We start from the raw sequence: 27082 nt of genomic DNA, 5'->3' as shown, positions 1-27082 counted from the left end.
AAATGAATTTCTGCAAAGCCAGTATTCTAACAATAACACAAAGGAGTAGGTATTTCCGATAGTGATGTAAAGAGCCAACAAGCTGAAATGAACTGCTGCACAGGAACCCACACAGCATAGCAATAAAACTTCATCTAAAAAAGCACATAAAGAAAGTTAAGATCCACCCTTTATTCTAAAACACAAAGCTTATTAAAAACATGAGCACCACAGCAATCAAAGGTTGCAGTCAACATTTTTTTGGGGAGGAGGGGACCTTTTTCCCTCTATTATCCTGACAGCTCTTGACTCCATACACAAAGAAAACAAAGAAAGAAACAAACAAAAAAAGATCAAATCCTACTGCTGACACACAAAGTAAATTGGGGGAAAAAACCAAAACCAACCAGAAATAATATAGCTTGAAAAACAGAGCCATATCTTCTTACAGATTGATACTGATGTGCTCTGCAGAAAATGTTTCAGAGGCCAACTGAAAGTAAAGTCACTTCCTATAATTGTGCCTAACGAGCTGCTTTCCTTTCAAACAAAATAGTTCTGAAAACCAAGAAAGGGGCAGTTCTGAAAAGGGTATCCTCCTGACTTTACCTGGCTCTTCAGCTAAAAGAAAAAAGTGTTTCATCTGAGAACTCTGAGGGCTACAAGGCATTTAGAAGGGCTCCAACAACCACTTGCTTCACTATTATAACAAACTTAACCTTCAAACCAGACTCCAGCCTTGCAGTTATTCATGAATTTATGTATCAACACATAGAAGTTGTTAAATTGCTCATTATTGTACTTGCTGATTGAAGTGCTGCCTGTTTTATAAGCAGAAAGCACTGCCTCCTGTGGTCTTTCATAGCTGACAATATCCTCAAAGGAGAAAAAAACAACAACCACTATTCTTCTTCGTTTTTCATGGGTCTCCAAGAAATAGCAAACTGTATAATAAATCAAGACTTCTCATGTGTTACAAATGGCCTCAAAATCTAGATTTGTTTTACAAATACTGGTTTATCAGCATTGGTCTTGGCCTTAGAATATATGCACATCAAAAAGTGAATACACCAAGACACTAAAAACGTAAACCCTGTTGTAGCTTCAATATTAATATTAGCTGGGTTTAGAAGTGAAAACTTCCATAAAATTCATGAGAACATTGAAAACTTTAACTAAAAATTGTATTTGGAATCTATCCATAGTCTAACATGGAACCAATTATAACTATTGGAAAAGCAATAATTTAATCAAACCCACAGAAATTAGAAGCCAATAGATTTCCAAACCCTAAAATAATTAGTGCTAAGCATTTCTTCTGAGTTAAAAAAAGCTCAGGACTTTGAAGCTGTCAATGTTTTTATGATGTTTTACTAATGCCAACAGACAAAGTAAGATCACTAACTGAACAAGATCTAACCTGCAGGCTGCTTAGTAAGAATTACTGCCTACAGATCAACATGCTCTCCATGTAGATACCAAATGCAGCTATGACACTGATGCAGATTCCCTTACGCTCTTCCAATTCAGAAAGGTTTTATGCTGCTCTCTGAAGTGACAGGTATTTTATTTCTTGTTCTCATTTTTTCTCCAGGGCATGTGTTGAGACATGTAGCTGCTATATTTTGCAAAACAGAATAAAACCACCACAATTCTCTGCTGCTTTTCTCTTCCTCTTCCACATATATGCTAACTCCTCCACAATGTCACAGACCACTACACCTAGGCAGCATTTTTCTCTGCACAGCTACTTTCAACCCACCCAGCAAAACCTTTTACTTTGTGCCACCTACCGAGGCACCACGTATTTCTCCAGCAAATCCAATCCTACTCCTCTTTAGCAAAGAGCAGATATCAACCACAAGATGGCCCATAATAGCTTAAAAGGTGAATTGCAGAGATTGGCATGCTTTATGAACAGCTGCCAAACCAGAAGAGCTACTACCTGTGAAAAATATGTCTGCATGAGACATTTGTTTTTCAGTTGAAATACTGCTCAAATTAAGCTTGCAATTATGAAGCAGAAGTAGCGCGATCAACACACTAAAACTTTTCAGCATCACAAAGGTAATTTCTCCAATGCTAAATAAAGTTCACTGAAGCAAAGGAAAATATTTCATTTCACTTCATAAGCTTTTCATCTTAAGTTTCAAGCAGCTCCAAAGTGAATTCATTTGTGAGATGTCTCAAGACACTTTCTTGTGGCCAACTAGTATAGCAAAGTATTCTGCTTTCTGTAGGAAAAACTATCAACAATCAGTTCATTTCTGCTAGAAGTCTGTTCAAAGACTTTTATCTGAGAGTCTTCTTTTTTGTTATGGTCACTCATGGCAGACAATTTTATAAAACCCCATAAATAAAGCATGTTCCAGCTGTTTTCCAGATTCTCCTTTCCTATGCTTTGCTATTCTACCAACTGTCAGGACACTATGAATCAGATCTAAGAATCTCACATCACACCCTTTTATTCAGCAAAGTAAGAAACAGTAAAGAGCAGGCTAGAACAGGAGAGAGATAGTGGAACTATATTATCTTTTGCTATGCTAATGGACTAGAGCACCTAGGAAGCCATTGTGACTTACCCTATCTTCTCTTGTCACAGAGAATCTGGATTCATACTTGAAAACTGAATTCTCTCTTATGAGTTTCTCCTAACTTTTAATGAAGTATTCTAGACCTGACACTGCACATCTTTGGCTAAGATTTACAATAACTGATTTGATTTCACATCTTTCTTAGAACTACTTAAGGCTGTTTTCAAAAGTTAAAAAATTTAAAGTATTAGCCAATACATTTTTTTAACTACTCACAAGCAGTAATTACAAGCTATTTGCCAAAGAGGAAAATATTTAGGCAAAGTTGTGTGTGTCTGCATATGTTATTTCAACTTGCATCTTTTGCACCAAGAAATCTAGAATAATTGCTTTGCAGATTTCCAAACAAGACATGTCTAACAGAGTCCATCCAAGCAGCAATGCCAGCTCTAAGGAATGATTTGTTAGCTCTGGGGACTACAGTCCAACCCTTCTGGCTGCCAGATAAATCAGGCTCAATCCCAGCTGCAGACAGGTCTTTTAGTAGTCCTAAGAGCTTACCCCTCCCTATTTTAAAGGGCCATAAATAGTAAAAACACACACAACTGAACTTTTTCATCTTGAAAAACACTGCACCTATGAAAGATTTCTTTTAAAGTGTCATGGAACATTGCACAAATGAAGGCTCATTCACTAGAACCCACCTTGAGGCAAGAAAGGTTACTCAGTAATGATTACTATTAGGAAGACAAGTCTGTCTTGAAAGGGAATGAATACTAAAGTCATGGGATTAATGAGAGAGGCAAAAAACGTCTGAGAAGCAGTGAACGAGGAACTAACACAGGCATATGCTAGAAGAAATAAAGGCAGATGTGTGACATTCAAAGTTTAAGATATTATGACAGGTTTAATTTGAATTAAAATGCATCTCTTGGATCTGTACGGTGAAGATGAATAGAAATGCAAGAATCAGAAGCAAGAATTATTCTAGTATTTTGTTCAAGACCTAGTAGATGCCAAAATACATTAACTGCATCATCTTAACACACAACAGCTGCAACATTTAAAAGGTTAAGGTAAGTTAAGCGTACTTGCAATTTCATTCACATTCTGGCTCTAACTTTGTGCTAAATTTGTATTCAGGGACACATTTCTACTAATACTTGCCTCAGTCCAATTCTGAATTAACTTTGTACACTTTCCCAACTCTAAGCAGACACCCCAAGGACTAAACAAAGCAGAGACATGACTACAAGGAGTTCTGTCCAGGTTAAAAGAAAAGTCAAGTGATTTGGATGTGGTTTGTAACAAAACCTTTTGCCTTCAGAGCCACCAAAAATTTTCAGTAACTAGACCGTGTACAAAATCCTTTGTAACTTCATTTGTCTGAGAACACTGCCCAGTAACTCCAAATAAACATGGATGGCTTGCAATATGGCTCAAGAAAAGCAACTTCTTTGCACTGCTTAAGTCTCCACAGGTTACACACCCACTACATCTGCCAGGTCCCCTAAAGTTCAGTAGGGTTTCATCTGGTTGTGCTTTATAACGCAGTCTGAAATTTAAGCAGCAGCTTATATGCCAAAGCAGTTGGATTGCTTTGTGTATTTTCTCAGCAGTCTGTATCTTAAGGATACTGCTCCATTAATATTTTAATAGTACTATCAGAACTTCGTGGTAAACGATCACCACGTGCAGAAGGAATTCTCATATAAATCCCACGATGGAAAACATGCAATGCTTGCAACGTGCTACCTTGGTTTTTTGACCTTAAGCACTGATTTCCACACTCAAAATACATTCAGTTCTTTGGAACAGAATGCTTTATAACAAACAAATAAGTTTTTTTTTTAAGTTGTCAGGGTTCAGTTGTTAGGTTGTTTTTTCATTAAATGCTTAATTTTCATGGTGTATCCTGTGACTATCACGAAATAGCAAACAGCTCCAAACAAACACACACTCCAAAACTAGGTGCTACTCATACCTCCAAGTCTCCTCATCGTATATCCATGACAGGTGGTGGACTTTACAATTACAGACACATAACATGCCTATAAATTCAGAAATACAAGCAGCTACAGTTGCATCTAGACAGCCTGCAAGGTCAGCATTTGCCACAGGAACTTCAAGAATCTGTGGTGCCTGTCACCCACTAGAGGTTACTGGGAAGTGAAAGCTTGAGACTGCTGTTACAACTACAGTGCAAGCCACCCACAAAACAGACAGCGGAAGAATAATCAGAACTGCACCAAAATCCACCTGTTGATACCAAGGAGAACACTGATTTTTTAGGTATTTTATTGACTTCTGTAATTTTATCTTTCAAAATTTAGTATTCACACCACCTCCTTAACTAAGAATAACCACGGCAGTTACTAAAAAGTGAAGAAAAAAAAAGTTTATTCCCTCTAAGACAGGTCTCATTTGAGAACAAAAATAACTTTTAAAAGTCTCTCTCAAAATCCAAGTCAGAGAATAAGGATAATAGCCCATGGGTCCAAAACCCTATCTGCTAAAAAGGTATTTTAAAGATACCGGCTCCTCGGAGACTTGAAGAGGTCAGAAACAAGACTATAATTAAGAAATGTATTTTATGTCAGCAACAGTCTGCAAAATAATGGTATTGTTAGTTGGGTAGTTAATGGGAACACTGTTTTAATTCATAGTACTTCATGTCTGAAACCTGCCTAATAGTTAATGTACATAGTTTGACTGTGATAGAAACTAATCTTGAAATATATTAGTTTTGCATTAATACCAGCTTTTCTACATGTAATAGTATACTGTTGCACAATTAAATGAAATCAGGATTTAACTAGTTAAATCAAGTACTAAAAATAAGTATTATTTATTCACAAAAGCATTCAGCAAACATCATGCAGATGTACAGAGAAAGAAAAAAAAACAACAACCACCAAACCCAATAAAAAACAACCCCAAAGCCAGTCTTCTCTAACCACAACTGCATTAACAATGGCTGGTATTTACTGAGACAGAAATTTCAGGTATTATTTTAGGTGGGTTGAATAAAAGCTGATAAAATGTTTGTGTGCATTTGTGTGTAAGCAATGCAAGAATAATGCCAAAAATCTCCTAATAAGGAGCAACAAAGCTGTAGAACACATCTATAAGGGGGAAGGCAGACCTCGACCAGCTTTGAGCCTGCAGTTTCACAGCTTGCAGTATCACAGTATCACAGTATCACCAAGGTTGGAAGAGACCTCACAGATCATCAAGTCCAACCCTTTACCACAGTGCCCAAGAGCAAAACCCTCCTACACACATTCAACACCCTAGTTTGATTCATCACATCAATAATTGTATTTTCCAGTGTTGAATTTACTCACATAATACAAGAGGATAGGATTTTAATGAAAATCTTCAATAAAAGATACTAATTTAGGCTGCACAATGAAGATTTATTTATCTCTGGAGTGAAAAGCCTAAATCAGCTTTTAAATCCAAAGTGGGGTGACAACAGCTCACCCTCAGGAGCCAGAACTTCAAAATCACATGTCAGTAGCATCTACCATTACATATTCCTAGCATCAACCTCTAAACACAGGACTTAAAATTCCTATTAAGCATCTCATCTACTTCGTAAAATATCCTGATAAAACAAATATTTTAACTAAATACATTTTGCATCAATGATTTTAACTTGTGTAGTGAAAATATTTTTTCCATTTGCAAATAAAAGAACCTCAGCTAATTAGAAAGGGGAAAAAAGGTTTCAATAGATATACATTTTTGCAGATCAAGACTTCACTACTATCATCAAGAAAACAAACCAACTTCTGATGCAAAGGCTGTACAGCAACTACCTATCAATTACTTCTAAGTGAAGGGCAGAAAGTACCAATTTAAAGGATATATGAAATCAAAAAGTCAGTTTTCTTTCCACTCAGGCATGAACAGCCAAAAGGTTATACTACACAACCATGTCAGATCTTCTACTGATCTGACACAAGAAAAAATTAAAGACGTCCTTTGTATACAAAAATCTTACTTTTTCCTGCACACTACCTGCAATCTACACTTTTTTTTTTGCTTTTAATACGAGAATTGTTTATTAGCAGATCACCACCACACAGATTTTATATGCTTACTTCACATTGTGAAAACCAAAATCAGTTTGCCAAGAGCAAAACATCAAACATAAACCCAATGCAAAAAGACACTTTTGACTATTGCAGTTATTCTAGCTGAAACACAGAAACAAACTTCCCAAAACAAAGAGAGACATATTGAAATAGTTAATTTTTATCCAAGTAGTTTTCTGTATTCTAAACTAGAGAAGAACATCAAAGAGGGTTTTTTATTATCTTTTAGCATGCCTAGCAACGCTCCACATGTTAGCGGACAGTTAGGAACATCACTATTACTAAAGTTCTGGGTCTATGAGCACTTTGATAAGCCAGTTTCAAGGTAAGCATACTTAGCAGTGTTTTGCACACAGTTCAGAATAGCAACATGGTTATTATATAGCATGTTAGACTAGGTAAAGTTCTGGACCACATCTGCTGTAAACACTTAAGCACTGCTTGAGAGAAAGCACAGCAATACTTTAATGGTACCCAAAAAAAAAAGGCTGTGCTGTAATTGCCTTTCAGCACCCTCTTTGTAGTTGTATGTAGTGAGAAGCATTTCACATTCACAGCTTTTAAAACTTCTTGGATGAAAATAATTTTCCTCTCTTTCAGTACTAGATCTGTGCAGAGAGAAAAAAAACAAACCCTTCTGGTACACATCTCAGACTTTGGAAGGGCTGATGTCACCAACTAAGACTGACAGCATGTACAAAAATCTTTTAAGCAGCTTTTGGGGAACAGACATATTTCACTTGTTGTTTCCACGGTTTAAGACAAATTGTGCTTTAAATTCTAATTTCACTGTGCTTCGAATTCTGCTTTAAAATGATTAGATTTTTCATAATAATTTACAATTAGAATATCCTGTTTCAGCATCTGCAAATGCAAAGTTCAAGCTCTGAAGTAAGCCCTCACGAAAATTTTATCATAAGCTATGTGTAAAGGAACAAAACCAAATTTGTGCCTAGCTCCCATCATTAGCGTTATTTTATAGATGGTTGTAGAGATGCGAACTTACACATTGTGACATACCAGAGTAATTCAACCCCTAAGAAAAGATTGATTTCCCTGGCCTAGCTGGCAAGGGTGACTTCCTTAGTGTGTTACTGTTATCAATTACTAAAGCACTTCACACAGGTTTCCAACCTTCCAGTCGGACAAGCACGAATGTGAATTTGCAGCCCTCACTCCAGAGCAGCTGCTACCAAGCCAGACTTCGTGCGTTGTGCATGCCACGTGCAAGTCCCTGTGTTCTTGTGCGAGCAGCAGTCCCTAGATGCCCCAGCCAACTGAGCTGCTGAAGTGATCTGCTCACTTATCTTCAGAGTCTGAAACAAGATGCCCCTACAGAGTTGTATATTAAACTGTAATTGAGAAACACTCTGGGATAGAAACCAGATCCGGTAGCCATGGATTATTTCCGAGAGAGTCCTGAAGTCAAAGACTAATCTTTAAACTATTAATTCATACTGAGTTGCAGTTACATTGGGAAAGCTCCTGATGAGAAGGAAATGAAAATAAAAGTCTTCTATAATGGGTAGTTTTATGCCAAAAGATTATACCAAATGATCCTAAAAAGAGATCTGCTAACATGAGGCAATTTGGATGATGTTTCATGCTTTGCCAACTGCTTTCAAAAGTAAAAAGCATCTCAGAATCTGTATGCTTTTAGATAATTAGGATAGGAGACAACACACCAGGGAAGCTGTTACAAGAGGAATTCAGCTTTGCTCTAGCCCAGAATTCTGAGGAAAAACAAATGGGCTCTTTTACACGAATTGTGTTTATCAGATGATGGTTAAAGACAATACATATTGCTTTCTAACATGAATGCTAGTTTAAGGTACTCTCTCTACAGTTTCTGGAGCCAAGAAACAGTTTCTAGGCTATTAATTTATATGAAATGGCATAAGAATTGTATGCAAATTATGAAGTGTAAAACTACTGAAAGTAGTAACAACAATAATTAAGAAGTCAATGTAAAAGCCAGGTTAGTAGAAAGTACCTCTTTTTTGGAATGTCTAGCAATTGTATACAACATAGAAGCATTTAGGTAACTCCCAATTCAGGTATGGTCTCAAAATGATTTTATTTTAGAAACAGCAAGTGTCAACAATCTTTACAGCTAACACCACTGATGCATTTAGTCTGAAACTGGTCTATCTTGATGATTATCTCAGCTGCAGGCTGTAGATGCAACTTAAGAGAAATCTTATCTTTGATCTCAGTAAGCAGAGATAATTCCCTTTCTTATCCCATTAAAAGTATTACAAACGTTCATTATTAATGTTCACACTCTGTGTGGACAATACAGGTTTTATGGAAAAACATCTCCTCAGTTTCCTTGGTCAGAAAGGGTGACCTACACTTATCAGAAGGCCACTGACCAACTGAAATACTGTGACCTGTATCATAAGCAACAAGAAAACTGAAGAGGGATCTGAAATGATGGATTTTGTCAATAAGAATGACAGCAATTGCCATGCCCAAAACCATGTTTGTAATTGGTTGCAAACTTCTAACCATTTAAGAGCATTTCTTAGAAACACAGAGCATGCCCAAACCAGGAACTTCTCTTATTTCTGTTTAAACATGCATGCCCAGGCCAATGCAGGAATACTCAAACATAGTGGCAACTTGAAAATATTTGGAGTCTACACTAAAGGGAACTAGCGTGTTTCCATTACTAGATCTCTCAGATCTAGTCAACAAAGGAGGTATCATTTCAGGATGGAAATTCCTGCTTGCAAAGTGCTTCATGTTTGGTATGGACTTGACCATTAGAAGACTTTATGACTCAAGTGAAAAGACAACTGACTAATGAGTTAAGACAACATCAGATCACAAACATTAGAGAAGAACTTCTCACCTGGGAATCTATTCCTTTGCTATGCCTCAAAATCAGTGCAAGCCTGCTATTTCTAGAAAAGAAGTCAGGGAGACAGGAGAAGTAAAGAAGAGGCAAGTCAGGAAAGGCCTGACTAGCCACATTTTACTATAGGCTGTCTTACTGCTCAAGAGACTTCCAAGCAATATTTACATTGCATTCACGCATAATAAAGACGCAAAACAATGGCCAAAGAAATTCACTTTTGCTCAGACTTTCCTTTCCTGTTTCTGAACTTATTAGAGACACTTCAAAGAAGATCAAAAGCTTGAAATAAGTGCAGTTGTTTAGTCTGTAGCAAAGAAGATAGATGGAAGACCTGTTTTTGTTCTTGAAGCTGGTATGAGAACAGGCCTAAACTGTTTGCCAGCTCCAGTGCAGACAGAAGTAGGGGGGAAAGAAAAAAAAAAGGAAAAAGTAAGTTAGACATTTGGAAAACTTTCAGGAATAAAGAACTGAACAGACTGCCTTTGGAGGCTGTGGAATATCCATCACTCCAAAGTTCTGAAAACAGATTAGGCAAACATCTGTCAGAAGTGATTAAGGTATAACAGATGAGAATGAACTCAAGATCTTTTGCTTCTCTTCTGCAAAGGTTTTTTCATTAAACTCAGTGTTACAAATCCAGGATTTTTTTCCCCCTCTTTTTTATCTCTGTGATTGAGTTAACTTCAAAAAACTATATAGTGAAATCTACCCTTCTAATTTTGGTGTTTCCACATATTCAATTGTGATTATTTGGGAGAAAAAGCACATCAAAGGCTTGCTAACTGTGAAAACAGGATAAATAAAACACCTGTGAAATGAAACACCAGTGTATTAATTTCACACTCACTGTGCAGAAACTGACCTTTAACATCGTAATGCAGACAATACTGGGTTTCTTGTACTCCAAGAGACAAGAAAATGATGGAAACTTTAGCTGATGACTTACTGATCAGTAAAGTATTTTGCAGCTTTTTGAAAGGGAAACACTTTTAACCAAGAAAAATAAATAAATAAATCCCAAAACAACGAAAGCAAAAGCACCATATTAAATGACAATGATGGCTTCTACCACACCAGGGGAAAAAAATCAGAGACTGTTTTCCCCCCCTACTGTTTAATACCAATGGAATCACGGAAATGAAAAATCAAACACTGATTTCCCTTCCCAACACCAATATGAATGAAAATCCAAAAAGGTAAATGCCTCTAGGTGACAATAAGAAGAACCATACAGGTAACTGTTTGGAAGAAGTATGGGTTTCTGGGGATGCCTGCTGGACTGCCATTATATTATGTATATTTCTCCCAGAAACAACAAATGCTATTTACCTTCTTCTCATGTTCCTTTGCCATGTTCTCATGCCCTCTTGGCCAACACCTCAGTTTTATCTGTACTGTCTAGCATTTGACATTATTTATGCTCTATTTGGAAAGACTCCCATAGAAGAGACAGAACTGCAGAATTAACAAGGTTGGAAAAGACCTTTAGGATCATTGAGTCCAACCTCTCACCTAATCCTTCTAATTAACTAAACCATGGCATTAAGTGCTTCATCCAGCCTTCTTTTAAATACCTCCAAGGACAGCGACTCCACCACCTCCCTGGGCAGCCCATTCCAATGGATTCTTTCCCTGAAGAATTTCTTCCTACATCCAGCCTAAACCTGCCCTGGTACATTTTGAAACTGTGTCCTCTTGTTCTGTCACTAGGTGCCTGGCAGAAGAGACCAACCCCCACCTGGCTACAACCTCCCTTCAGGTGGCTGTAGACAGCAATGAGGTCCCCCCGAGCCTCCTCTTCTCCAGGCTAAACAACCCCAGCTCCCTCAGCCTCTCCTCGTAGTGCTTATGCTTCAGGCCCCTCACCAGCTTTGTTGCCCTTCTCTGGACACAATCCAGCACCTCAACATCTCTTGTAAATTGAGGAGCCCAGAACTTGACACAGCACTCAAGGTGTGGCCTGACCAGCACTGAATACAGAGGAAAAGTAACCTCCCTCGTCCTACAGGCCACACTGTTCCTCATCCAGGCCAGGATGCCATTGGCTCTCTTGGCCACCTGTGGGCACACTGCTTGCTCATCTTCAGCTACTGTCCACCAGTACCCCCAGATTCCTCTCTTTCTGGCTGCTCTCCAGACACTCTGTCCCCAGCCTGTAGTGCTGCTTGGGGTTGTTGTGGCCAAAGTGCAGAACCCTGCACTTGGCCTTGTTAAATATCCTCCCATTGGCCTCTGCCCACCTATCCAGCCTGTCCAGGTCCCTCTGCAGGGCTCTCCTACCTTCCAACAGAGCAACACCTGCTCCTAACTTTGTGTCATCTGCAAATTTACTGATGCTGGACTCAATCCCCTCGTTCAGATCATCAATAAAGATGTTGAACAGGACTGGGCCCAGCACTGATCCTTGGGGCACACCACCAGTGATAGCTGCCAACTGGATGTGGCACCATTCACCACCACTCTCTGGGCCTGGCCCAGCAGCCACTTCTTGACCCATATCAGAGTGAATGTGTCCAAGCCATGAGCTTCCAGCTTTGCCAGGAGCTTGTTGTGGCAGGTGGTGTTAAATGCTTTTCTTCTTGGATAACATTTCAGAGTCCTAACTTGCTGAAGATAGTTTTAAGAATCATCTCAACTTTAATTATTCTTCCTTCATCATCTTCCACCCTCAGGATTCAGTGTTGGTAAAACATCAAAAAAACTCAGCAAAAAATTTCTTAAAATTCTTTAAAGTAAAAATTATCATAACAAGAATATACTACTAATGTATGACAGGATAGAGAAACTGAAACCACACTGACAAGCAAAGACCCTTGAGGCTAGGTACAACACCAAAAAACCCAAGCTAAACAACTAAAAATACCCAATGCACATAAACAAACCCCAAGTCCACTTCAGCAACTATTTGACAGGGTTTGTTGAAGTTCTGCTTTCCATTTTGAAGGCCCTTTTCATAATATAAAAAAAAAATCAGAACTTAGCCTTTATTTTATGGGCCAACAGACCTGGTAATTAATGTATTATTATTTAAGCCTAACTGGAAATCTATATAGCAAGTGAGTAATGGGGCATACAAAAATGGGAAGCTATATTTAATTAGTACTTCCTCAACTAAAAACATCCAAGTATCCTGAATCACAAAACTAGTTGTGAAAACCAATGACTATTTAAAAAAAAAAAAAAATAGGACCTGTATTTAAAAAAAAACAAACCAACAAACAAAAACGGTGCAAAGAGAGCAGAAAATGCAAAGATTAGTCATTTTACAGTAGCATTTTTTTCATTTTACTAGATGCTAAGCCCAGCACAAAGCCACTTGCTGATTACCTTAAGGTACAGGATACTTCACTGACATTATGATGTGCTGGCTGTCTAGCTGTGGCTTGTAATGTAACTCAGCAAGCAATAAATCATAAGTCCTGTTATCCAGCCCATGCATGCCTGTACAGAATACATACTGTGTGTCAGCTCTTGCAAGTACCTCTATTGAGGATGGACCAAATGGTTATACTCTGTTTTACACTGACACCCATGAAAATACTTAATGAACATATGTATACTATTTACCAAAACAGAAAAATCAGTTTCAATCCATTTCAGTCAGTTACAGTCACTATTTTGCAAAGCTCAATAGATATTTTACAGGCTACATCATTTTCTCCAACAGCCCACCACACTTCCAAGCCGTCATTTCAGTCGATGGTCTGAATAAAGGCACATAACTGACTTCAGAAGAGTGTCCTCACCTTCGTGGCCTGAACGTGCGGTACCTACATTTCCAATGCCACTGCACAGCTACAGTGCTCAAATTCCTCATGGGAATTAAGTAACAACGAACATAACGCCGTTTCCTCCGATTTCAGACACTCATCCTGGCCCTCCGCTGTAGGGGAATTCCCCTTGAGGACCGGCAAAGACCTCCCTAAGCCCACCGTTGCGACGCACATCCCATAGGTAACCCTCACTTCAAACGCTCCGGCACTACGCCGGTGTCTGGCAGCAAACTAAGAGGGTCCTGCTCGGCCTCTCCCTGTTCGCTCCAGCCAGGCCCGCAGCAGGAGCCCCAGGGCATCACACCACGACACGGCCCTCAGGCGGCGTGGGGAAGCCGAACCCGCTCAGGGCCGCGCTGGGAGAAGGCAGAAGGGGACCAAAGCCACCCCCTCTCAGCTGACTCTCAGCCAGCTGCCCACAGCCCCCTCGCAGCGGCACTCACATGAACCGCGGCGCCGCCACACACCTTCATCCGCTGAGGGAACAGGACCCCTCCTGCAGAGCGCCCGGCGAGCGCCTGAGGTTTGCAGGAAGGCACCCAGGAAAGCCTTTCCCCCCAGCAAGCGCTGCTTTTACACCCAAGGCATTCAGGACGCCGTTCTGAGGGTACTGGCACACACACATACACGGAGGGTGCACGGGAAAGAGTGGTAAAGGTTTTGTTGGGTTTTTCCCCCTGCCCAAATACAAAATACATTCCGGCGCGGCGCTGGACACCTCCATGACGAGGTCCTTGCAGCGGTCGGCGGGGCGCAGTGACGCCAGCTGCGCGAGGGTGTGACGCAGGTTTGAGGGGCAGCGCGGCCCTGGCTGTGGGCAGCGGCTCTGGCGTTCCCTTGGCTCTGCCAGGTCCTGCTAGGCTGGGCGCTTCCCGCAGGGCTCAGCCTCTGCCGGTGACCTGGGCAGCTGAGGCGCTGAGCCAGCGGCTGCTTCGGCCAGTGTAGCGGGAGCGAGGTGAGGCCAGGCGAGGCGGGGGCGCAGGGTGGGCGCTCCCCCCACAGCGCCGGGAGGTGCCTTCGGGAAAGGCCGCACCGGGGCTTGGGTTTGGGTATTGGCTATGGAGGGTTTTCTGACTAGTGTCTTTATCAGCTCGTCGAGGTTGCCCTGGTTGCCCGGTGTTAGCGGCGTTTCTAGCAATCATTTAACCTGTGTTATGTTTAGTTGTTAGTTAGCTGTGCGCAGTGTAAGTCAAGTGGAAACAATCCTCATTCCTCTGTGCATGAGGATCCTCGATGTCACAGAACAGGTTAACAGGTCATAACCTAGAGATGAACAAGTAAACGATAGGCTGGATGTTAGGAGGAAGTTCTTCACAAAGAGTGATTTCCCACTGGAATGGGCTGCCCAGGGAGGTGGTGGAGGCACCATCCCTGGAGGTGTTCAAGAAGAGACTGGGTGAGGCACTTGATGCCATGGTCTGGTTGACTGGCTAGGGCTGGGTGCTAGGTTGGACTGGGTGATCTGTGAGGTCTCTTCCAACCTGGTTGATTCTATGATTCTGTGACAGCTTTATAGAGAGGTAGGACTCTATTCTGTGATTACTTTTTGTGTTTTCTTCATCCTACCCTAGTGATCTTGTTTTTTTCCTCACTAGCTAAATATTCTACCTGCAGGTAGAAAACATCAGATGATGATATGTCTTGCTAAGTTTTAAGCCTGACTTTCAAATGGGCAACATCTTAATTGGTGTAGTAACACTGGAAGTACTCTGAACACCACCAGTGCCTCTTATGCAAGTGCTGTGTAGAATACAAAGTCTTTCATGCATGCATGACAGAGTTTTTGGAGAGTATGTCTTAATATTCCCTGATGACTTCTGTTTCACTTGAGTAAAATGATGCTTTAATATCCCTACAACAATAGTGAAAGGAATTGCTAGTTAGCATTTTTATTGAATAGCACTTCTAATATTTGTCAGTTACCTGCATCAAAACCACCATGACACCTGCTTGGTTCCCCCCCCCCCCCAACATTTTTTTGTATTAATTGAAGACAAAATGACATTAGAGCCTTCCAAAAATCTGGTTTGCTTTTCCTGTTTATCTTGGTCAGCAGTCTGCTAATGAAAATTTTGGCACATTGATTTTTACCTGTTGCTGAATTGGTGTAGGTGAAATTTGAAGCAGAATGATTGTGTATTTTCTGCATGGAATTTGTTAGTTTGAACAGAATAAACATGTTCTTTTTTCTAAAGTATGCTTAATGTGAGTGTAATTTGTAATCATCTGCCTGTGACTCCATAATTATTCTTTCACGGAAGTAAGAAGTATTCTGTCTATAATTAATATTAGAGGAGTTAGAAAAATTTGTCAAAGATGTTTTGATGTTATGCTCCAGGAGGACCTTTGGCTAAACAATACTGTTTAAGTTTAGACTTCTAAGCAATCTTGTGGTGTTTGTAGTGTTTACACTGCAGATGAAAAGATTTGTGAAGTAAATTGCTGTCCCCTTCGTGCTATTACAGTTTTTATTACTATGTGCCACTCTTATGTGCACCCTTCAACAAGAATGAACTTTTCTTCCATATCTGTTTTGCATTTTAATAATTTTTTCTGAATAGCTGAGTGGTGGTGGAGAGTGGGAAGCAATTTGCAGAGTTTTGATTTCTTTGTGAAGTAGCAACACTGCAGCCAAAATTGCAGCTTGTATTTCAAGCACTTTGGTGAATTGGTAGTTACAGGAGCTACTAATTGCAACAGGAATGTTTTAGGCTTAAGAGCAGAGGGAAGATACTTTGTGAAATAATTTATTCTTATAAAATAGCCTACTTGGAAAATGCTTTGATTTAATGAAAAACAGTGTAAGCATAACTGTTCAGGGCACCTGCTCTCCTGAAGTTGTTCTCCATTGCTTTAAAAATAATTCAGTAGCAGTGCTAATTGCATTTCTGTTTCAATTCTGAAAAGCTGTCTTCATGCATGGGACATTTCTATCTGGATGCTTGGAAGGCATTTAGATAACTAGCAATTTCAAATTCAGTAGCACATATTAGCATGTGGCTGCTTTGTCTTTGTTTCTGAATGTGGATGCTTTAAAAACCATAGATGTGTTTTAGAAGATGGATTTATTTAGGTTGGTTTGTTTGCATAAGCAGAATTTGCTTCCATCTCAAATCTATGTTTTGGTTTATTTTTAGTTTATCTTTTTTTAAGGGCAAAGTTCTTGGTGACCTTTGATTCATAAGTACTTAGCAATGCTGCAGTGAAAAAGTTGTCGATGTTAGCTTGAAAGTGCTAAATTCTGAAGCAAATAATTAATTTGTTCTTTGAGAGCAGTAGCTATTTGATGGAGCAGGAAAAAAAAGTTGCTCTGTAGAAGAGGGGCTACCTTTCATATTTCATTTCTCGTTGGGCAAAAATAGCTGGCAGTTGGAAGACTCAAAATAGTGCTGATCTAAATATTAAATAGCAATTTGTAAAGGTTCTGTTTGTGGTAGATTTCATGAAGAGTATTGCGTAGTGCTTTTGTGTACTGTAAAGGTATCTAAGGGAGGTAGTGGGCTAGAGGAGGCCTTTCAGAGGTGGGATGCAAACCAGGCCTCTTCTAGTCTTTATGCCAGACCTGTTTCCCACATGTGGTAGTCTGCCTCTCATATACAGAATGCTTTGGAAACAAGAATGCAGTAATCTTAGATGATGCTAAAAGACAAGTCTTAGTTTACTATTTTATCCTTGCTAGTTTGGATTATCAGAATTGAATTTCCAGATTTTGATCCCAAAATGGAATTTGTCTTAACTCTTTCTAGTGTAAAGTGATAAACCTTTATTTTGCTCTTCCTTTTTTTTTTTTCTCCATCATCTCAAAGCAATGGGGAAGTTTTGAAGGACTTAATTCATTTCTCCAAAGCATCAAATTAATGCAGTATATGTATTTTCAATATAGAGAAGGAGAGTCTGAAGTGTTGAATTGTGTCCCTTGAGCATGAGGAGGATGTTTAGCACTCTCCTTTTCTAGGTCTGCCAGACTTTGATATGGATTTAAATATTGTTACTTGATAGCTTTGAATATTAGAAATATCTATCGTATATAGATAGTAGATTATCACTAAAGCTATGATAATATGCAGGTGTGGCCTTCATAAAATACCAGATGGTATCCTAGAAGAGTTTTTTTCCTGTTTGATGCCTTCACTGATTTTTTTGAATTAGTAACCTGCTCTGTTGAATTAGCTGTCTGAGGACTGCTTTTATTAAAGAATTTATCTTTTCCTAAAAATAGTTCTTATTTTTAAATCTGTCTTCAAAGCTATCATTCAGCTTTAAATGTAGAGGTTGTGATGCAGTAGTATTGTGTATTATAGTTGTTCATTAAGCAAAAAATGTCCCATTCCCTCATAACAGAGAAAAAAGAAGCATAACCAAAGCAAGGATTTTAACTGCAGCATTTAGCAAAAACTAGTTAGCTGAGTCACAAGATTCTGTATTTTTTGTGGATCTTTTTTTACTCTGTGTTCTCTTTTCAGGGAACACAAATTGCTTCAAAGGGCTTAAGACTCTGTGAAGAAGATGTTTCCTTTAAAAGACACAGAGATGGGCGCTTCCACCTTCTTTGCCTCAGCTCTGCCACACGATGTTTGTGGAAGTAACGGCCTTCCTCTGACACCTAACTCCATAAAAATTTTGGGGAGATTTCAAATCCTGAAAACAATCACCCATCCCAGACTCTGCCAGTATGTTGATATTACCAGAGGTAAACATGGTGAGTACTTGTGTAATAAGAAATTTCATGTTTCATGGCACCTGGAAGTGGATGTTTTTCAGTCTCAAAATGATAGCGTGCTTTTTCTGTGGCTGACAGTGTGAGCGGTGCTTTTGGCTCTTCTCTGCAGAGTCAAGGTAGAGGTTGATTGCCTGTCCTCTTTCATGTTATGATAACTGATAAAAGCTAGGGACTGTTGTCTTTCAGTATGTTTATGTAAGATTCTTGCACTCTGTTTCTGTGCCATATCTTTTTGTGGGACATTGAAATATGTGTGGTTTTCATGGTGAACTCCTACACCTGTGTTCTAATCTTGTGAACATTCTCATGTGATGGTTTGTTTTTTTTTGTACTTGATTCACAGCTGTTCTTGTTTTTCAGTCATCTCATGTCTTGGCTGCAAGCTTCACTTATTTATTATCTTTTTATTATTATCATTCTGTTATTTTATTATCATATTATTAAACACTAATATTAATTATATCATATAATATTATATTACCTTCTTGTATCTTTCTTTCTTCTTGTATCTTTCTTTCTTCTTGTATCTTTCTTTCTTCTTGTATCTTTCTTTCTTCTTGTATCTTTCTTTCTTCTTGTATCTTTCTTTCTTCTTGTATCTTTCTTTCTTCTTGTATCTTTCTTTCTTCTTGTATCTTTCTTTCTTCTTGTATCTTTCTTTCTTCTTGTATCTTTCTTTCTTCTTGTATCTTTCTTTCTTCTTGTATCTTTCTTTCTTCTTGTATCTTTCTTTCTTCTTGTATCTTTCTTTCTTCTTGTATCTTTCTTTCTTCTTGTATCTTTCTTTCTTCTTGTATCTTCTATTTGTTTTATATTGTTATTGTTATGTTAATGTTAAGATGTCTCCCACTAACAGCTGACTTATTCTAATGTAGATGTCTTAATTTTTTGGTGACTATTATCACACACCCTGTCAGCTCAATCAAGGCTTCACTTGTTACCCTGTTGCAAGTTACCCCCGAGGACAGCACTTAACTTCCACAAAAAGGAAAGGCTGCAGCAATTGTGGCAATTTTAAGTGGTTGCCACCTTTAAATCAGAAATGGCCCAATATAAAAGTTCATTTTATGGACTTGTTTGATTAACTACACAGTCTGATAAAATGGAGCAATTTTTTTCCTCTTTAGAATGCAACGTGATGGAATTGTTCACATTTTTAGAATATGAGTATATTGTCAGCTCCAAACACTGAAATATTCTGTGGGGCAGGGGGTTCTTTGTGTGTTCTCATTTGCTCCAAACTCTTACATTTTTCCTTTTCTGGAGTAAGGAGCTCTGGAAAGTTTGTTTATTTTCATCTTCTTTTGCTGTTATCTCTTTAAACCGAAACTGTGATTTTCTTACAATACTGTTTGGGTTGAAAGGCTGGAAAACAATAGCAAACATAACTTTTAGTATATGAAAGATGTGGTTAAATAAGAAAATGTGGCTTTTTTGACAATGAAGAGTCAATGACATAAAAGTTTATGAAAGTGTATAAATACAAAGAAGAAAACATCTTCTGGTAATTGAAATAACTTGAAGGACAGCAATTAAAATGTCTAACCATGAAGTCAGGATGCTAGTTAGAATAGCAATTAATCACTTTCAAGTAGTAGGGAAAAATGGGTGGCAACTTTCATCGTTCTGATCCTGAAAAAATTTTTCACTTGGCAATCCTATGCATAGTGAGTTGATGTTGTTTTTCTTGTAAATGTCAGTTTCTACTCTCACAAAGAAAAAGGAAAGCAGACTAGGAAAACTGTGGAAAAGAAAAAAACACAATTGATGTTTCCATTTCCCTCAAAAAGCAAACTATAAAAGAAATAGTAAAACATGCAAACTGATTTGTTTGGTTTGGGTTGTTTAGTTTGTTTGTTTGGGGCTTGGGGTGGCTTTGTGTTGTTGTGGTTTTAAAACTAAACTACTTGCTAACGTTGTAGAAGGCAATCCCAGATCTTGTCAGTTTAGTGTGATTTGCTTTTATATCTAAGCACTCACCCAGAAGTGAGTAGGAGCCTGGCTTCTTTAGAAGTTCTCACACACCCATATAGCATCTTACTCCTTTGTCTTTTCCTACTTAATCATTGATGCTTTCAGTGCTGTAATTGTTTTGCCTTTTCCACTGTATCCAGAGCCATGTGGGACCCACTACGTATCCTATAGCTATTAGTTGGGCAAGAGGTGCTAGAGCTAGTAATGTGCTGGTTGGCCCATCAGGACTGGATGAGCACTCCTGTGCTCACCGAGTCGCTTTTCGCAAAGCTGGTGTTACTTTGAGTTTCTCACTCATCAGCCCAGCCACTGATTTCTGCAAAGTTGTAAATATTTATCTTTGAAATCTCTATTCTTAATTTGAACAACATTGTTTGAGGAGGTCAACGTTTGTTAGGAGGTTACTGGATGGATGGATTGATAGTGCTTTGCCTGAGGAAACAGCAGAGGGGGATGGAGCCAGGCTCTTCTCAGTGATGCCCGATAACAGGACAAGGGGCAATGGGTGAAAGTTGAGGCATGGGAAGCTTCATTTAAACATGAGGAGGAATTTTTTTCACTGTGAGGGTGACAGAACCCTGGAACAGGCTGCCCAAGGGGGTTAGGGAGTCTCTCTCTCTGGAGAGATTCAAAATCCACTTAAACACATTCCTGTGTGATCTGCTTTAGCTGATCCTGCTCTGGCAGTGGGTTGGACTGGCTAATCTTTTGAAGTCACTTCCAGCCCCTGACATTCTGTGATAATCTGCTGTAGCTTAAAAATAAAAATGATGGTGATATCCAGAGATTTTACATATATATATCTATATATATAGATACATGTATAGCATTTTCATATATATATAGCATTTTCATTATCTGTAACTTTCCATATAATACTACAAAATTATTCCAGAGAGGTAGACTGAGAAGTCTATACTCCCATTAGCTCCCTTCAATTTTAGTCCTCTAATGTTGGGGTTTGGGATTTTTTTTCTTGTTTTTTTTTTTTTTCAATTAGAGAGACTGGTTGTGGCAGCTGAACACTGTGAAAAGAGCCTGGAAGATTTGCTACGAGACAGAAAACCAGTCAGGTAAGGTGTCAAGCTTGGGTCCACTCACCATAATATCATCTCTGGCAAAGTCCTGGACCTTCTAGTGATATATATAAGTTTTACTTTGTTGAAGCTTAACCTAAAAATATTGTTTGTCAAGTAAAGTATTTGCCTGAAAGGAGGCACTCTTATTTCCATGATATTCTAAAGGTAGAAGAGTTATGGGGACCTTGCTTATAACTGAAATACTTCATAACTCATAAAATCCTGTCTGTCTTGTATTAGGAGTTTTGGGGGTTGTTTTGTTTTAAATAACAAAGGAACTATGACAGAATAAATATCTTCCTAAGAATTAAATTGAAGATTGTGTGTCTGAAACATGAAGAAATAAAACTTTCACTTGAAAGGGGACAGAATTTGTTGTTTATTTTTTCATAAGCAGACATTTTTAGATAGTTTGCTGAGATATGCAACTTTGGGTTTTTGATATGCTGCAGGTGGCTTAGTTTGTGACAGTTACCTCAGCTTTATGGGCTGTGGATATGTTCATAGAATTCTAGAATCAACCAGGTTGGAAGAGACCTCCAGGATCATCCAGTCCAACCCACCCCCCAGCCCTATCCAGTCAACTAGACCATGGCACCAAGTGCCTCATCCAGGCTTTTCTTGAACATCTCCAGGGACGATCCCTCTACCACCTCCCTGGGCAGCCCATTCCAATGCCAACCACTCTCTCTGGCAAGAACTTCCTCCTAATATCCAGCCTATACCTCCACTGGCACAACTTGAGACTGTGTCTCCTTGTTCTGTTGCTGATTGCCTGGCAGAAGAGACCAACCCTCACCTGGCTACAGCCTCCCTTCTGGCAGTTGTAGACAGCAATGAGGTCCCCCCTGAGCCTCCTCTTCTCCAGGCTAAACAACCCCAGCTCTCTCAGCCTCTCCTCATACCACTTATGCTTCAGGCCCCTCACCAGCTTAGTCACCCTTCTCTGGGCACATTCCAGTACCTCAACATCTCTTGACTTGAGGAGCCCAGAACCGGACGCAGGACTCAAGGTGTGGCCTGACCAGTGCTGAGTGCAGGGGCAGAATAACCTCCCTTGTCCTGCTCCCATTGTCTCCTGTTGAGAGTAGATGTGTAAGGCCTGACTTTAATTTTTACTGTTAACTTCAGAGAGTTTTTACTGAAATAGGTTACTCCCCTATATGTTGTTTCTTTTAAGGAGGCAGTTGGGATTTCTTCATGAAGTTGGAACTCTTGAGGTATAGGACTAAAATATAGCCTGTATGTATGTTAGTAGCTTTAGGAGACATTAGTGACTCATCTATTGTAAATTACAGCTTTTGCAGTAGTAGCTGAAAGATAAATTCTGTTGACTTCAAAGTTTCTTGCAAGACTGATACTTTCCCTCTACTCATGTCTTTTAATGAAACCATTCTTTTCTGGTTCTTGTGCAAGACCCATAGATTTCCAGAAATAATTGGATGGACCAATTCCCAGTTATTAGTGATGGGATCTGCCTATACCAGTTATCTTTTGAGGGAAGTGTTTGACTTTTCCTGTGCATTCTGATTCTGCTGGTTGCATAGCTGGCTACACATCCAGAGCTGACGTGTGTGCTATTGCAATTAATTTTACAAACTGTTTATGGAATGTGAGAAGCTACTCTTCTGCTTTCTAGATTCGTTTTCCTTATGTCTGCCAGTAACCCAAGTCCTTTGCACCTGTACCACAAGATGATGTAAAATAGACAGGAAATCTGCTATTAGTGTTGAAATTCAAGACATTACATTATGGATTGTCTATCTTTTCATACATACTGGAAAACAGGCCATACAGCTGTTTGGTAGTTACTTGCAGTTAATCTTTCCTGAAGTCAAATGTAGCATACATTCCTAAATATATGAATTACATTTAAGGGAAAAACAATGCTGTGCAGTTCTTTGTTCAGTTAACCTCAGTATTTCACCAAGTCTCCTAATTGGAGACGTAGGAGCTCAATACTGGAAATGAGAGCTCTATCCATTCACTTTGTGTGCTCTGTCACACTGCAGTAAGTCATTTCATGAAGCATGCCACCAAAAATTTCCTACAACTTGGCTCTGCAATGTATTCAGGAATTCATTCGTTACCTAACAGTACCATGACAGCAATCTTGGGGAATTATAAAGGTGATTTGTCTTTGTCCTCAAAGTTAGCATGTTCAGCTTCATTTTCAAAAGGTAATGCACGTAAGTATTTGGTAATTTATGGCCAGATTACTTTACTCTTTTTGGTGATTCATATTTGGGATCCTAGAAGGAGCATATGCTGCTGTTAGTCTCTCAGGTAAACTTCAGGAACTCTCAAATGGATGAAATAAGTTGGCTCTTTGCAGTTCTTACCAGAAGTAACCAGATGCAAAGAAATTTAATACAGCTCTGCAGGTTTTTGTTTCATTCGGGGGATAGACATGTGGACACTATAACTACAGATTAATGCTTCTAGAAGTGACATCATTTCCAGTTCACTGTCCTGACACAGGGTGCCACAATAATAGCAGAGGACCTCTTTTGGAATTGTGTGCCACAAGCAACTCAGGCTTCAGCTATGTATAACAGTTTTAGGATAGGGTAGGGTAAGAATTTTAGTCATAGATATCCCATTACTTGCCAAATCAGTCTCCACTGTCCTTTCTAGGTCACTCTTCCCTGCTTGTTTATTCCCAGTTTGTTGTCCTATTTGTTGTTACAAAGTATGCAGTTAATTTTAGCTTATAGCAGATATGTTGGTGCAAAATCAGCTCTGTGAGTCAGTTCTGGAGTCAGTTAAATGTTTAAAGAAAAAATAGTAAATACCTGGTTTAAGCTCATAATAGTTTTCTGCTGTTCAGAGATTTGGAAACGTGTCTTGATCTGGCAGACTTCTTCATGTCTTCTTGCACATGCAGGGATTTTTTTTTTTCCTTGGGAATGACTTGAAAATAAGTAACAAAAAATCATCATGGGCAGAAGTTTTGTACTTACAGTCTCATTAAGAGTATTTTCCATGTTTGTGGCAGTCAGTATTTTACCAGATTTTCAGAGCTGCTCGTTATTTTTAGCACCATTGATACTATAGCCAATCATGTAACACAGGCATTTGTTTTTAAGGCTCTCCATCTTTTAAACACATTTGCAAGTGCTCCTTTGGGAGACCTTCTCTAGACTGTTAAAGGAGTTATTTTTTCTGCTCCTGTGCTGTCATAATAGGAGTTGTGAGCTTTCTCTTGTCTGTCACGCCTGAAGTGTATTTTTTCTTTGAAGAAGTTGATCTGCACTTGCATTCATAATAATAAAAATGCCAGCAAGTGCTGACATTCAGCAGACTTTTGGCACCTAAAGCAGAGTTTCTTGATTGGTCTTGAATTTGTGGCTTGGGCAGTCTAAGCCTGTTCCTTTCTTCAATAAAATATAGTTGTCATATGTTTTGCAAGTCATGGTTTTGAAAACTTACTAGTGAACCATCAGAGGTACAAGGTATAGTTTGTTATACATGGAACATTTGATGGGAAGCAGACCATGTCTGCAGCTGTTTACTAGTTTGGAGAAAACATGATCTGACTGATTCGGATGAGTACGTTTTATGTGGTTATATTAAACAGTTGTCTGCTCATTGATTGCGCTGCATTTTGTTGTTGTTGTTCATGACATCCTTGTTGTTAACATGCTTTTGGCAGATTTTGAACTCCATTACAGAAGAGATTCTTAGATGAGGGGAAAACACAATTTTTGAATAGCTGAGGATTCTTCAAAAAATACTGCAAGACAGGTGCAAGTCATCAAAAGGCTGAAAGTTGTACATAATTTGACTTGAAGAGCTGCATATGAGCAGGACTTCAAGGACTGAGTGTATTCTGCTTTGAATCAAGCCCATGTTGGAATTTCACATGAGAAATCCATATGTTGTAATGAGGCTGCATTTAGGCAGGATAAATGATGAAGTGGTAAAATGAAGTAGCATTAATAAACAAACAACAAATATTTTTTCCTAAGCATCTGTTAGAAGATATAGTTTGGGCATGTAATGTTTGGAGAGTTCTCTTTTAGTTGTTTGTCAGTGCTTCAGTTCCAAAACTCAGATGAAGGTTTAGCCATTAGTTCAGGCTTCAATATGTTGTCCAATGATAATTCAGATAGGAGGTTTTCATATTTCTCTGAGTAGTTTCTAAGCTGACTGCAGTTCTTCTTGTAGTGTTGCCTTTAGCACAGGTTGTCTTCTGTGTCTGTCTTTGCCTTCACAACGAGAAAATGGTTGTTTGGAATGGAAGAGGGATATGGCTTTCACAAGGTTGTTGAGGTGAACATTGTTGTTATTGGTGTCTGAGTGACTTTTTTAGGCATGAAACTAACTTCTTTGGTTGTATTGTTGGCTGCAATATTTGATGGCAGCAAAAAGACATCCCATCTGCGTCTTACACATGAAACATAACAGTGAGTGTGTGCTTGTTCCTTATCTTTGTTCCAGGATAAATGCAAACAGAGGAATCTTACTCTTTGAGATTATGACAATCTCTGCCTCTGTTAGGAAGTATGTATGCTGAGGTATGTAGAAATGCATTAAATTTCAGACTAGTGCTCTACTGTGCATCTTTTGTGGCTGCTTGTAGACACTTTGTACAGATTTCCGTGCTAAAAGCAGTAGTAAAGATCTTGAGCTGAAGATGAGTTATGCTGAGTTAATTGACAACAAAAGTAATGGAGAGTTCTGAGTCGTCCGCATATAGTGTAAGAGGATGTTGAGTTTCTCTTGAACAGACCAGACACCATCCTCAGCAGGAGGGTGGCTTCATCCTGTGGAGATACTTCTGCAAGGAAGTCTGTAGGGATCAGTGTTAAAATTCCATTCTGCACACATGAGCAAAGTGCTACTAATGAGCTAATGGCTGAAAAACCAAATGTCACATTTGTACTGTCCAAATCTCACTGGATTTAAGCCACATTATTAATCTTAATGTTGATTTATGGTAGTTGTGTTTTAGGAGAAAAAATTCCTGAAGGCCTGTGAGAACAAGATGTGGTTACTGAATGGTTACTTTAACGTAATACAGCATTTGACACTTCCTTTTTTCCCTTCCTAAAAGCAGGATGAAGTGTTTTTCAAGTACAAGTTTTTTTGCATTTGGAACTAGTGAGCAATGTCCTCAAGAGTAGCATTTGTCACTAATTAGGCATCAGACAGCTGGTTTATTTTGATGCATTGATATGCCTGCAAACATCTCTTACGTCATTGTGGTTTGAGATAGTTTCTTTTGTGCATATGGATGTTCTCTTTGGGTTCAAGCTTCTGTACTTCACAGTGCATATAACAGTGCTTTCACTCTAAGCATAGCTATTTTTCTGTCTAGAACCTGTGTTGGTCACATACCGTCCCTACATTAGTGTTTTGCCACACTTGAAATGATAGATTTACAGAACATAATGTTATGAGAAGCATCATACAACACCTTTTTCCTTACCCTGCAATTTTGTGGGCACTATATCCTCAGCACAGCACTAAGTGAACTGGATTGCTTGGCTTCTAAACCAACAGGACCTTCAGATGAGCAGATAAACATCTGGACCAGAGGAACACACACTGGGACCAAATAGATATACTTGTTCATGCATTAGCAGCTAGAGAGATAGCAGGGAACTAGAGAACCAGAGGAATGTTTGGAAGGCTGGTGAACCAGGCTAGTTTTAAAGTCTCAAACTGTTGATTTCTTTCAGTAATAGCACAATTCTTGATAAAGTTTAAGTCTTTCATGCTATTAATCTTCACTGTGTTGACTAAACTGTTAAACACATGTTGTAAATTACCTGAGAGTCTACAGTGCCATGGGGCTGATGCTGTTAGCAGTGTAGCTGCAGCCCTTGGTGATTCTTGAAAGTCAAGATGGGCAGGCTTGAGAGGTCTTTATATGAAGTAAAAAACAGTGTGGACAGTTTGTTGTTCTACTTCTATTTAATGCCTGATATTATTGTTAGCACTACTCTCCAGTTTCTTAGAATCATAGAATCAACCAGGTTGGAAGAGACCTCCAAGACCAGCCAGTCCAACTAGAACCCATCCCTATCCAGTCAACTAGACCATGGTACT

At 39.0% G+C, this 27082-nt stretch overlaps 2 protein-coding genes across 6 annotated transcripts in view; one reads left to right on the top strand and one right to left on the bottom strand.

Moving 5' to 3' along the window:
• Nucleotides 1-13798, bottom strand: part of AIMP1 (aminoacyl tRNA synthetase complex interacting multifunctional protein 1) — a 36504-nt gene extending 22706 nt beyond the window's left edge. The window contains exon 1 of one of the 5 annotated variants that reach the window (XM_064148450.1): nucleotides 13696-13798. In XM_064148450.1, the coding sequence (XP_064004520.1) occupies nucleotides 13696-13697 (2 nt within the window). In that variant the 5' untranslated portion in view covers nucleotides 13698-13798. Of the gene's footprint in view, nucleotides 1-13253; nucleotides 13636-13695 lie in introns of those variants that run through there. The other 4 variants (XM_064148451.1, XM_064148447.1, XM_064148449.1 and 1 more) reach the window with 4 other exon arrangements.
• A 232-nt stretch (nucleotides 13799-14030) lies between these two features.
• TBCK (TBC1 domain containing kinase) overlaps nucleotides 14031-27082 on the top strand; it is a 105161-nt gene continuing 92109 nt past the window's right edge. Inside the window, exons 1-3 of the mRNA XM_064148440.1 lie at nucleotides 14031-14207; nucleotides 17716-17951; nucleotides 20947-21019. Coding sequence (XP_064004510.1) covers nucleotides 17759-17951; nucleotides 20947-21019 — 266 coding nt within the window. The 5' untranslated portion in view covers nucleotides 14031-14207; nucleotides 17716-17758. The remainder of the gene's footprint in view (nucleotides 14208-17715; nucleotides 17952-20946; nucleotides 21020-27082) is intronic.

The sequence above is a fragment of the Pogoniulus pusillus genome, chromosome 9 (genome assembly GCF_015220805.1).
Source record: "Pogoniulus pusillus isolate bPogPus1 chromosome 9, bPogPus1.pri, whole genome shotgun sequence".
NCBI classification, from domain to species: Eukaryota; Metazoa; Chordata; class Aves; order Piciformes; family Lybiidae; genus Pogoniulus; species Pogoniulus pusillus.
This window is presented reverse-complemented; position numbering and strand designations above follow the sequence as displayed.